The sequence below is a fragment of the Aquarana catesbeiana genome, linkage group LG08 (assembly GCF_042186555.1).
Source record: "Aquarana catesbeiana isolate 2022-GZ linkage group LG08, ASM4218655v1, whole genome shotgun sequence".
Taxonomy (NCBI): domain Eukaryota; kingdom Metazoa; phylum Chordata; class Amphibia; order Anura; family Ranidae; genus Aquarana; species Aquarana catesbeiana.
Window position 1 is genome coordinate 303,294,409 of NC_133331.1, and position 13,080 is coordinate 303,307,488.

The window sequence follows — 13,080 nt, forward strand, 5'->3', positions numbered from 1 at the left end:
ACGGCAGATGCAGAGCGGCATTGGGAAGCGCTGTGTATTCTCCTGGTTTCCGGCGGAAGAGCGGTGATCAGGGCGGTGATCGGGGCTGAGGCTTTTCCCCTGGATACAGCTCAGCCCCGATCACTGTAGCCAATGACATGGCTCTGCATCACATGACCGGCTGTGTCCAATCACAGCCGGTCACTAATGTAAACAAACAGATAGTAACTGCTGTTGCTGGGCTCTTCTCCTCACACACCGATCCAGTGTGAGGAGAAGAGATCAGCTAACAGTGAGTTACTAATTACATGTACTACTGTGCCCAGATCGCCCCTCCTAAATAAAGAGTACCTGTCACCTTAGAGTACCTGTCACCTTAGAGTACCTGTCACCTCAGAGTACCTGTCACCTCAGAGTACCTGTCACCTCAAAGTACCTGTCATCTCAAAGTACCTGTCTATCAGGAGTACCCGCCACCTCATCACCTGCCACCAGAGTACCCGCCACCTCATCACCTGCCACCAGAGTACCCGCCACCTCATCATCTGCCACCAGAGTACCCACCACCTCATCATCTGCCACCAGAGTACCCGCCACCTCATCATCTGCCACCAGAGTACCCGCCACCTCATCACTTGCCACCAGAGTACATACAGCCAGTCAGCCACTATGTCCAGAAAGATGTACACCCCAGAAGAGGCATACCAGATACTGAGTCTGACCGATGAGAGCAACGGGGAGCTCTCACCGCTCAGTTCAGATTCTGGTTCTGATTCGGAATATGAGCCCCCCGAAGGCAGCACATCGGGATCCGAATCAGAGGAGGAAGTAGTCCATCCAAAAAGACGGCGGTCTGAAAACCAGGCAGCTACCAGCAGTGCCAGCGGTGGTAGACCCCAGGAGGAGGGGCCCAGTACAAGCACTGCTAGACCCCAGGAGGAAAGATCCAGCACAAGTGGACGCCAAAGAAGTAGGGCCCAAACCCAACTTCCAGATTCCTTGGCAAACCCATTGTGGCTGCCTTCTACCACAGGGTCAGCCACGATCCCCCCTTTTACAGCACAGCCGGGTGTGCAGGTCAACACTGCAGGATTTTCACAAATGGATTTTTTAAATTTATTTTTCCCGAATGAATTGATTCAAGGCATCGTGGACCAAACTAATCTGTTTGCCCAACAATTTATTGCAACCAACCCCAGCTCCAGCTATGCCCGCCCCTTTGAGTGGAGACCGCTAACAGCAGTGGAGCTAAAATTGTTTTTAGGCCTAACTCTGAACATGGGGCTTACAAAAAAAATGAAATTCATAAGTATTGGTCCACCAAACCCATCCAACATATGCCAATTTTTTCTTCAGCCATGTCCAGGTCCCGATACGAAATCATATTGCGCTTCTTGCATTTCAATGACAACTCACAGTGCCCCCCCGAAATCACCCAAACTTTGACAAATTATATAAAGTTCGCCCCCTAATTCTTTTTTTTTCCCAGAAGTTTGCCGAAGTTTATGTTCCTGAAAAAAATATATCTGTGGACGAATCCCTGGTGCATTTCACAGGCCGGCTGGGAATCAAACAATATATACCCAGTAAGAGGGCGAGGTATGGCTTGAAGCTTAACAAGCTTTGTGAAAGTGCCACCGGTTATGTGTACGCATTCCGCGTGTACGAAGGGAAAGATTCCCAACTCCAGCCCCCTGAGTGTCCCTCGTACATGGGAATAAGTGGGAAAATTGTTTGGGAGTTGGCATTCCCACTCCTCCAAAAGGGGTACCATATTTATATGGATAATTATTATACGAGTTTGCCCCTTCTCCGCCACCTATATCTCAAACAAACTTTGGCCTGTGGTACAGCTAGAAAAAACCGAAAGGGCTTCCCACAGTGTCTTGTCACCACAAACATTCCAAGGGGGGAATCAACAAGCTTGAGGAACGAAGAAGTGTTGGCTGTGAAGTGGAGGGATAGAAAAGACGTGTACATCATGTCCACCATCCACGATGACACCTCGGTGGAACTTCACAGAAGACGCGGTACCGTTCGCAAGCCTACCTGTATCACTGAGTACAATAAATACATGGGGGGTGGATTTAAATGATCAGTTGTTGCAGCCCTATCTTTCAACAAGAAAATCCTTATTCTGGTACAAAAAAGTCGCAATTTACTTTTTTCATTTGGCCCTTTTAAATTCTTTCATAATCTACCAAAAATCCACAGAAACACCCACCACCTTCATAAAGTTTATTGAAGACATTGTCACTGCCCTGATTTATCAGCAAGTATCCCCCCCCAGAAAGCATTCGCTCCGATTCTGTCAGCAGACTACATGAGCGCCATTTCCCAGACCATATTCCACCAACAGGATCCGGAGGACGACGCCAAAAAAAATGTCGGGTGTGCACCAAAAGAGGAATTAGGAAAGATACCAGCTTCCATTGTACCGACTGTCCCTCCCAACCTGGCCTTTGCATCGGAGAATGCTTCAGGCGATATCACACTCTGGAAAATTATTAGTCCATATTTCTAATACTGCCATTTCCCCGTTTTTAATTTCTGTCCTGAATATTTCCCTTCCTCAACCAACCATATTATTGCCTTCTATGTGAACCGACCCTGGCCTGTTTCTCGACTATTCCTCTGCCTACCGTCTGCACTGTTTTTCCGCCATGTTTTTGCCTTTCACGTGAACTGACCCTGGACTGTATCGACTATGCCTCTGCCTACCTTCTATTTCTGCCTTTTACCTGCACTGACCTCGGCCTGTTGACCATGTTTTTGCCTGCCCCTTGGATTGATCTTTCACCCTGCTACACAGGGGTCTCACATATGTGAGGGGCTCCAGAATAGTGTTCGGAGTTCAGAAAACCAGTTTTTGGTTTTCTGTGTTCCCATAACAGGGTCTGGTTGCCCGGAGGCTTCAAAGCGATTTGGGTGGGAGAAGCCTCTACCCCTGTCCCCATTCTTTCCTGACCGATGCCCTAAGCTTGATGGTACTGCCTGCTCCCTGGACAAATACTCTGGCTTTGCTGACCATACCTCTGCCTGCTGCATGTACTAACTATGGACAGTATTCCTGCCTGCTGCATGGACGATCCTTTGATCCTTTTGCTGCTGCTGACCATATCCCTGCCTGCTATCTGGACTAATGCTTTGGCTGTGCTGACATCTCTACCTGTACTGACTATTCCTGCCTGCTGCCTGTTTTGCTGTCGCTGTCCACGTTCCTGCCTGCTGCCTGGACCGATGCTCTTCTCTGTGGACCACTGCACTACTAAAACTGCAGGTAATCTTTTCTTTACCCTTTACTCAGCAAAATGTATTTTGGTTTGTAATTGGTATGTACAGTACATGCTATGTGTTAGAAATATGAAGGGCCTTCAACAATGTGATAGGTTGGCAGGAATTTGTGTGTAATGTATGCTCCTAGAACAACTGACAGTGCTACTTTGATGTTGGGCCTCTGTATGTGGCCAGACTATGTAAAAGTCTCACACATGTGGTATCGCCATACTCAGGAGGAGTAGCAGAATGTATTTTGGGGTGTCATTTTTGCTATGTACATGCTATGTGTTGGAAATATCTTATGAATGGACAACTTTGTGTAAAAAAAATGCGTTTTCATTTTTTTTCCACAGTTTCCAAAAACTTCGGGAAAAAAATGAACCATTCAAAAGACTAATTATGCCTCATAGATTATACGTTGGGGTGTTAGCTTTCCAAAATGGGGTCATTTTGTGGGAGTTTCCATTGTCCTGGTGCTCCAGGGCCTTCAAAATTGTAATAGGTGGTTGAGAAATGAGATGTGTAATTTATGCTCCTAGAATGCCTGGAGCTGCTACTTCAATGTTGGGCCTCTGTATGTGGCCAGGCTGTGTAAAAGTCTCACACATTTGGTATCGCCACACTCAGGAGGAGTAGCAGAATGTATTTTGGGGTGTCATTTTTGCTATGTACATGCTATGTGTTGGAAATATCTTATAAATGGACAACTTTGTGTAATAAAAATGCGTTTTCATTTTTTTCCACAGTTTCCAAAAACTTCGGGAAAAAAATTAACCATCCAAAAGACTAATTATGCCTCATAGATTATACGTTGGGGTGTTAGCTTTCCAAAATGGGGTCATTTTGTGGGCGTTTCCGTTGTCCTGATGCTCCAGGGCCTTCAAAATTGTAATAGGTGGTTGAGAAATGAGATGTGTAATTTATGCTCCTAGAATGCCTGGAGCTGCTACTTCAATGTTGGGCCTCTGTATGTGGCCAGGCTGTGTAAAAGTCTCACACATTTGGTATCGCCACACTCAGGAGGAGCAGCAGAATGTATTTTGGGGTGTCATTTTTGCTATGTACATGCTATGTGTTGGAAATATCTTATGAATGGACAACTTTGTGTAAAAAAAATGCGTTTTCATTTTTTTTCCACAGTTTCCAAAAACTTCGGGAAAAAAATGAACCATCCAAAAGACTAATTATGCCTCATAGATTATACGTTGGGGTGTTAGCTTTCCAAAATGGGGTCATTTTGTGGGCGTTTCCATTGTCCTGGTGCTCCAGGGCCTTCAAAATTGTAATAGGTGGTTGAGAAATGAGATGTGTAATTTATGCTCCTAGAATGCCTGAAGCTGCTACTTCAATGTTGGGCCTCTGTATGTGGCCAGGCTGTGTAAAAGTCTCACACATTTGGTATCGCCATACTCAGGAGGAGCAGCATAATGTATTTTGGGGTGTCATTTTTGCTATGTACATGCTATGTGTTGGAAATATCTTATGAATGGACAACTTTGTGTAAGAAAAAATGCGTTTTCATTTTTTTCCCCACAGTTTCCAAAAACTTCGGGAAAAAAATGAACCATTCAAAAGACTAATTATGCCTCATAGATTATATGTTGGGGTATTAGCTTTCCAAAATGGGGTCATTTTGTGGGCGTTTCCATTGACCTGGTGCTCCAGGGCCTTCAAAATTGTAATAGGTGGTTGAGAAATGAGATGTGTAATTTATGCTCCTAGAATGCCTGAAGCTGCTACTTCAATGTTGGGCCTCTGTATGTGGCCAGGCTTTGTAAAAGTCTCACACATTTGGTATCGCCATACTCAGGAGGAGCAGCAGAATGTATTTTGGGGTGTCATTTTTGCTATGTACATGCTATGTGTTGGAAATATCTTATGAATGGACAACTTTGTGTAAAAAAAATGCGTTTTCATTTTTTTTCCACAGTTTCCAAAAACTTCGGGAAAAAAATGAACCATCCAAAAGACTAATTATGCCTCATAGATTATACGTTGGGGTGTTAGCTTTCCAAAATGGGGTCATTTTGTGGGCGTTTCCATTGTCCTGGTGCTCCAGGGCCTTCAAAATTGTAATAGGTGGTTGAGAAATGAGATGTGTAATTTATGCTCCTAGAATGCCTGAAGCTGCTACTTCAATGTTGGGCCTCTGTATGTGGCCAGGCTGTGTAAAAGTCTCACACATTTGGTATCGCCATACTCAGGAGGAGCAGCAGAATGTATTTTGGGGTGTCATTTTTGCTATGTACATGCTATGTGTTGGAAATATCTTATGAATGGACAACTTTGTGTAAGAAAAAATGCGTTTTCATTTTTTTCCCCACAGTTTCCAAAAACTTCGGGAAAAAAATGAACCATTCAAAAGACTAATTATGCCTCATAGATTATATGTTGGGGTATTAGCTTTCCAAAATGGGGTCATTTTGTGGGCGTTTCCATTGACCTGGTGCTCCAGGGCCTTCAAAATTGTAATAGGTGGTTGAGAAATGAGATGTGTAATTTATGCTCCTAGAATGCCTGAAGCTGCTACTTCAATGTTGGGCCTCTGTATGTGGCCAGGCTGTGTAAAAGTCTCACACATTTGGTATCGCCATACTCAGGAGGAGCAGCAGAATGTATTTTGGGGTGTCATTTTTGCTATGTACATGCTATGTGTTGGAAATATCTTATGAATGGACAACTTTGTGTAAGAAAAAATGCGTTTTCATTTTTTTCCCCACAGTTTCCAAAAACTTCGGGAAAAAAATGAACCATTCAAAAGACTAATTATGCCTCATAGATTATATGTTGGGGTATTAGCTTTCCAAAATGGGGTCATTTTGTGGGCGTTTCCATTGACCTGGTGCTCCAGGGCCTTCAAAATTGTGATAGGTTGTCATCATATGAGATGTGCAATTTATGCTCGTAAAACGCCTGACGGTGCTAGTTGGATGTTAGACCTCTGTATGTGGCCAGGCTGTGTAAAAGTCTCACACATGTGGTATCACTATACTCAGGAGGAGTAGCAAAATGTATTTTGGGGTGTCATTGCAAGTATGCATGTGCTGTGTGAGAGAAATAACTTGTTATTATGACAATTTTGTGAAAAAAAAAAAAAAAAAATTCCAAGAATTGTGGGAAAAAATTACAACTTCAAAAAGCTCACCATGCCTCTTGCTAAATACCTTGGAATGTCTGCTTTCTAAAAAGGGGTGATTTGGGGGGTATTTGTACTTTCCTGGCTTGTTAGGGCCTCAAGAAATGAGATAGGCCTTCAGTACATCAGGTGTGATCAGATGTGATCATTTTTCAATGATTTGCACCATAGCTTGTAGACTCTATAACTTTCACAGAGACCAAATAATATACACTAATTTGGGTTATTTTTACTAAAGATATGTAGCAGTATACATTTTGGCCCAAATTTATGAAGAAAAATTACTTATTTGCATAATTTTACAATAGAAACTAAAAAAAAGTGTTTTTTTTTTCAAAAATTTCTCTCTTTTTTCGCTTATATTGCAAAAAATAAAAAACCAGCAGCGATTAAATACCACCAAAAGAAAGCTATGTTTGTGAGAAAAAAATTATAAAAATTTGGTTTGGGTACAGTGTAGCATGACTGAGTAATTGTCATTCAAAGTGTGAGAGCGCTGAAAGCTAAAATTTGGTCTGGGAAGGAAGGGTGTATAAAAGGCCTGTATTGAATTGGTTAATATGTATTATCACAGTGTCTCCCACTGTTAGTTCTCCTGCAGTGGACTGGGGAAGACTGACGATGGTTGAGACCCGTTTTGATAGTGGAAAGCTTGAGGATGCAGAGAAGTGTTTGCAGAGTGGGGATATGTCCGCCAGCGAAGGGCCCCTGTGCAATGCACAGAGGATCGTCTGGGGGGGTGTGTTCACTCTGCAAAGACATTATCGGTTATGGGGAATGTACGCTCGTGTGTCTCATCAACACGTAGGGAGGCTATGGCGTGTTCCTGCAGATAATCTCCCATCCTCAGGAATGGTAGTATAATCCGGGTATGGGTTGTTCTCTGAACAATGCAGAATAAGGATTCACATCAATGGTGAAAACGGCAGTCTTTGAGTGCGTTATGGTCGGGGACAGCATCCATGATTTCAAGGCCAGCCATGCGGCTTCCTTTGTCTTACTGGAGATCATGGCTTACAGGTACAAGGGGCAGGAAATCATACACACTGCCCCTGCCCAGACATGCCCATAGACTCCCCTAGTCATTGTTCCTTGGTTGAGATTTGTATAACTCCTCCTGTTTGAAGGAATGCCTGTGCTTGATTGGCCGATTGTGAGGCTAACAAGCTCTATTGTTATATAAATAAAGATTTCTTCCATTATTGGCAAGTCTGCCTGTGGAGCTAAGGATGTGAGGATGGTGGTCATGTCTGTTTACTTAGAAAGATACGAGAAACAGGGTTGTACACAGATGCATTATACCAAAAGGTTGGAAGGGCGCTTTATTAGGAGACATGGATTACGCGCAGCGTATAGTGGAAGTTCCACGACAATGTATATATACTCTGCATTTAGTGTAGACTAGATGTTCAGTGTAGACTCTATATTCAGTCAGTGCAGGCAGTGTAGTATATATAACACAGTGTTTTGAAGTGGTTAAGGGGAACCACGGGCCAAAATGTAAAAAAAAAAAAAAAAATGGCGCTGGGGCCCCCCCCCCAAAATCCATACCAGACCCTTCAGGTCTGGTTTGGATTTTAAGGGGAATCCTGCGCCAATTTTTCTTTTTAAATGGCGTGGGGGTCCCCCCAATATCTATACCAGACCCTTATCCGAGCAAGCAGCCTGGCATGCCAGGAAAGGGGAGGTTGATGAGCGAGCGCCCCTCCCCTACATGAACCATACCAGTCCATTTGCCCTCAACATGGGAAGGGTCCTTTGGGGTCCCCCCAAAGCACCTTGTCCTCAGGTTGATGTTGTTTGCCCTCAACAAGAGACAAACTGCTTACTGGTTGAACAGACAGTGGGGTTTACAGAGGGCAGTGACCCATCAGGCTGGGAAATGGCTTCGGTGTGAAGCAGTGCAGTGGACCATGTTTAAGATGACAGCCACGGATAATGTCAAAGCTTCTATGACAATATCTGAGTGGATTGCAATAATGGTGTCAAGAACCATGAATCAGACTGAGACAGAAAATGCAGTAAAAAAAATATCACAACTTTAATGTAAAAAAATAGTACAGATCAGGAACAGGAAATAAAGTGTAAATACCGCGCTAATACAAAAGCAAAATCAGCAAAAAAGCAGCAACAATAAACCATCTAATACCTAATGGTGCTAATAAATGTCAAAGAAAGAAAAGTTGCGCTACATTAAATATTTCTTATGTAAGAAATAGTGTGAACCAATACCATACAGAAAACCAGGACACACCCGAATCAAGAGTGCATCCTGAGCATCCTAAACTCCTTCAGGTGATGTATACATAAATGAATTGTGAAATAAACAAAATAGCGACAGCTGAAAAAACATCATGTGCACATCAATCAATAAATGAAAAAACAATGTCCATAAGACCATTAGTGTCCATATACAAATAAAATAAAATGAGCAGCGTTTTCTTTACATGTGATAGAAAAAATATGTGAGTTACATAAGAAAATATTTAATGTAGCGCAACTTTTCTTACTTTGAGATCAGGAACATAATCAAAACATAAGCCAGGGTTCGTAATCAGACGAGCCGGTATTCAGGAAGCCAGAGATCAGCGTAGTCGGAAGCTAAAGATCAGGAACCAGAAGGGACTTCAGCCGGGCAAAATCTTTAACAGGAATTCAGAGACACTCAGGATATGTTAAATAGGGCGAATGCACTAAAGACATGAACAAGGCAGTTTAAATAGCCAGAAGGGGCTGGCTGTAGGCTGGACTGATGAGGCAGGTAATGGTAACGAGGTGAGCCACTGTGGAAACAATGAGTGGCTGGTAATTAACCGACAGCTGAGCAGCCTTGAGCACTGAGAAGAGAGCTTCTAGAAGCCCAGCCCTGACAAAGGGAAGGTCTGCCTGAGAAAGAATGGGTGGATGTACTGGCCCCTTTCCTGACTGCAGATCCTCAACTGGTGAATTGTGATTTGGTCTCAGAGTCAGCATGGGACTATACTAGGATTGTCACCTCATCGCTTTAAACCCGAACACATATGAATTACACAGGTTCTGAGGCTAATTTAATGCAGATAAGGCACTAAGTGAGTTTAATTACCTCCTTAATCAGCCACAGAGCATGTGTCATTAATATGTGTTCCATTTTAAAGGGATGAGGTGGCAACCCTAGATTATACATTGCTAAAGGCAGAAATACTAGCCAGGTTGGGAGTGACTGTTGCTTTGAGGGCGAGCCGAGTTCATGGCTGGCGCTTTGACAGGGCTAAGCCAGCCTGTGTGCAGCTCTATCATCTAATGCAGGGGGTCTCCAAACTTTTCAAAGGGCCAGTTTTATTGTCCTACTAAGGCTAGCAAAGGGCCACATTTGTCCCTCAGACCACAGTTTGGAGACCCCTGATCTAATGCACCTGTTCCAGGAGGGCAGGACTCTGTGCAGGCCAGTAAAGTTCCTCCACCCCAAACTTGCTCATCCATGTCTTTATGGACCTTGCTTTGTGCATTGGTCCAAATCATTTGGTGGAGGGGGGATTATGGTGTTTTGTTGTTTTCCAGGGTTTGGCCCCTTAGTTCCAGTGAAGGGAACTCGGAAGACATCAGCATACCAAGACATTTTGGACAATTTCATGCTCCCAACGTTGTGGGAACAGTTTGGGGATGGCCCCACAAGACTGCCGACCAGTGCACAAAGCAAGGTCCATAAAGACATAGATGAGGGAGTTTGGGGTGGAGGAACTTGACTGGCCCGTGCAGAGTCCTGACCTCAACCCGATAGGACACCTTTGGGATGAATTAGAGTGAAAATTGCAAGCCAGGTCTTCTCGTCCAACATCAGTGCCTAACCTCACAAATGCTCTTCTGGAAGAATGGTCACACATTCCCATAGACACACTCCTAAACCTTGTGGAAGGTCTTCCCAGAAGAGTTAAAGCTGTTATAGCTGCAGAGGGTGGGCCAACTCAATATTGAACAGACATCCACCAGCCTCTCTGACCAGCTGCTTAATAAACAAGTACCGGCCCTCTACTATTAACCCGCTCCTAAACCTGCACCAGGCTGACTCGTCTACAACAGAGCTCTTCATACTATGAGCCTCCAGATGTTCAGGAACTACAATTCCCACCATGCCTGGTCATGTCTGTGAATGTCAGAGTATTACAATGTCTCATGGAATGTGTAGTTCTGCAACAGCTGGAGGGCCGAAGTTTGGAGATCCCTGATCTACAACATCAATAAGGAAGCTCACTCCTATGAATTCTCTGGTGTTGCAAAAGGTTTCCTTTCCTAGTGAAAGATTTCCCGCACTCTGAACATAAATAAGGCTATTCATCCGTATGAATTTTCTGATGTTCAACAAGGTTATTTTTCCTAATCAAAGATTTCCTACACTGAACATGATTATGGACGCTCACCAGTGTGAATTCTCTGATGTATAACAAGATGTCCTTTCCTAGTGAAAGATTTCCCGCACTCTGAACATGAATAAGGACGTTCACCTATGTGAATTATCTGATGTTTAACAAGGCCTGCTTTGGCAGTGAAAGATTTCCCGCACTCTGTACATGAATAAGGACGTTCACCTGTGTGAATTCTCTGGTGTTCATCAAGTCCTCCTTTCTGAGTGAAAGATTTCCCGCACTCTGAACATGAGTAAGGACGCTCACCTGTGTGAATTCTAAGATGTTTAACAAGGCTTCTTTTTTCAGGGAAAGATTTCCCGCACTCTGAACATGAATAAGGAAGCTCACCAGTGTGAATTCTCTGATGTGTAACAAGGGTTGCTTTGGCAGTGAAAGATTTCCCGCACTCTGAACAAGGGAAAGGACGCTCACTTGTGTGAACTCTCTGGTGCAGAATTAATTTTCCATTCCGAGTGAAAGATTTCCCGCACTCTGAACATGAATAAGGACGCTCATCTGTGTGAATCCTCTGATGTTTAACAAGGTCTGCTTTGTCAGTGAAAGACTTCCCACACTCTGAACATGAATAAGGACGCTCACCTGTGTGAATTCTCTGATGTTTACCAAAGTTTGCTTTGTCAGTGAAAGATTTCCCGCACTCTGAACATGAATAAGGACGCTCACCAGTGTGAATTCTAAGATGTCTAACAAGAGGTCCTTTATGATTGAAAGATTTCCCACACTCTGAACACGAATAAGGACGCTCACCTGTGTGAACTCTCTGGTGCTGAATAAGTTTTCCTTTCCGAATGAAAGATTTCCCGCACTCTGAACATGAATAAGGACGTTCACCTGTGTGAATTCTCTGGTGCTGAATAAGATTTCTTTTCCGAGGGAAAGATTTCCCGCACTCTGAACATGAGAAGGGACGCTCACCCGTGTGGGTTCTCTGGTGTTGAATAAGATTTCCTTTCTGAGTGAAAGATTTCCCGCACTCTGAACATGAAAAGGGATGCTCACTCGTGTGAACTCTCTGGTGCTGAATAAGTGTTCCTTTCCGAGTGAAAGATTTCCCGCACTCTGAACATGAGAATAGATTGTCACCTCGGTGATCTCCTTCATGGGGTGAGGAAGATTCCTCAGGATTAGAAGGATCTGTTGATCGATCTGCAGTGTGAGATCTTACATGGATATTTACAATCATAGTATGTGATTGATGAGAAGATTCCCCCTGATCAGAGGGATCCATTGATGTCTCCGGACAGGAAGGTCTGTGATGTATATTTGGTGTATTTGGATTTCCTCCTGGAGGATCCTGTGTGATGACATTATCTTCTGACTTACAATCAGCAGATAATAGAAGATGTCTCTTCGAGGAATTCCTGACATCACATCCATCTGTTGGAAAGAAGTAAAAAAATATAATAAATCTCAGTAGATGAGAAATAACTGGAGTTTTAGCTCCTCCTCCCTGTCAGTGGAATAAATGGAAATGCCGATCTCACAGCTCCTTTTCTCCCTCCAAAATCAATCAGAAAAGTCTTCACACCGAGTCCATATATGATCTGCAAATTCTATAATAACAAATAGCTATGACTGAGGCTTCATTATCCAAAACGCGTTAGTGGATTGTTACTACATCGGATTGGCTGGATTTTATATTATGAAGAGTTTGCAGGTCATATATGGACTCCAAGCTGAGTCAGCAAGAAAAAAAAAGTCACGTTGGTCTAACAGTCAACACTTTCACAGAGCTCTGGCATGGAACTGGGTACAACTGTAACATCAAATTATGGAGAAAAAAACCTTCCTCCAAGATTTACAATGCTGGTGTCCTAGGGTGGCTCCATCCCTTCTCCATCAGTGTGGAGACAACCTAAGCTGTTAGTGCAATGGTTTATTAAAGGGTTAGATCACCTCCACAGAAGAACTGTAAAGCTGAACTAACACCAGATCCCCTCCCCACCCTCCAGGACCCCGCTTTACATGTGATGGCTCTGACCAATCAGAATCCATCTGGTCCATCCTGGCAGCTCAGTATGGAGAAGACAGAGCAGTGGGGTATTTCATATCCCCTGACCATTGGAGTGGTGAGAGAGCCCTGATAGTAGAGGATGGCTGATGGTAAGTACAGTGAGGACGGGGGTGGGGGGTGAAGGGGGTCCAGTGTTGGGCCACCTTTACCGTTTTTCTGTATTAGGCAAACTAACCCTTTAATGTGACTTTAGGGGTCTGTTTGACCAGTGTTGTCTCATCTGCCTTCCATTGAAGGTAATGAAGTACATATTGCACTCCATTTGCTTT

General features: G+C 43.7%; 1 protein-coding gene across 1 annotated transcript in view; it reads right to left on the reverse strand.

Annotated features, from left to right (window-relative positions):
• Positions 1–13,080, reverse strand: part of LOC141106877 (uncharacterized) — a 211,149-nt gene that overhangs the window by 25,310 nt on the left and 172,759 nt on the right. The window contains exons 40-41 of the mRNA XM_073597806.1: positions 10,783–12,174; positions 10,623–10,682 (exon numbers count right to left, since the gene is read on the reverse strand). Of these exons, the coding sequence (XP_073453907.1) occupies positions 10,623–10,682; positions 10,783–12,174 (1,452 nt within the window). The remainder of the gene's footprint in view (positions 1–10,622; positions 10,683–10,782; positions 12,175–13,080) is intronic.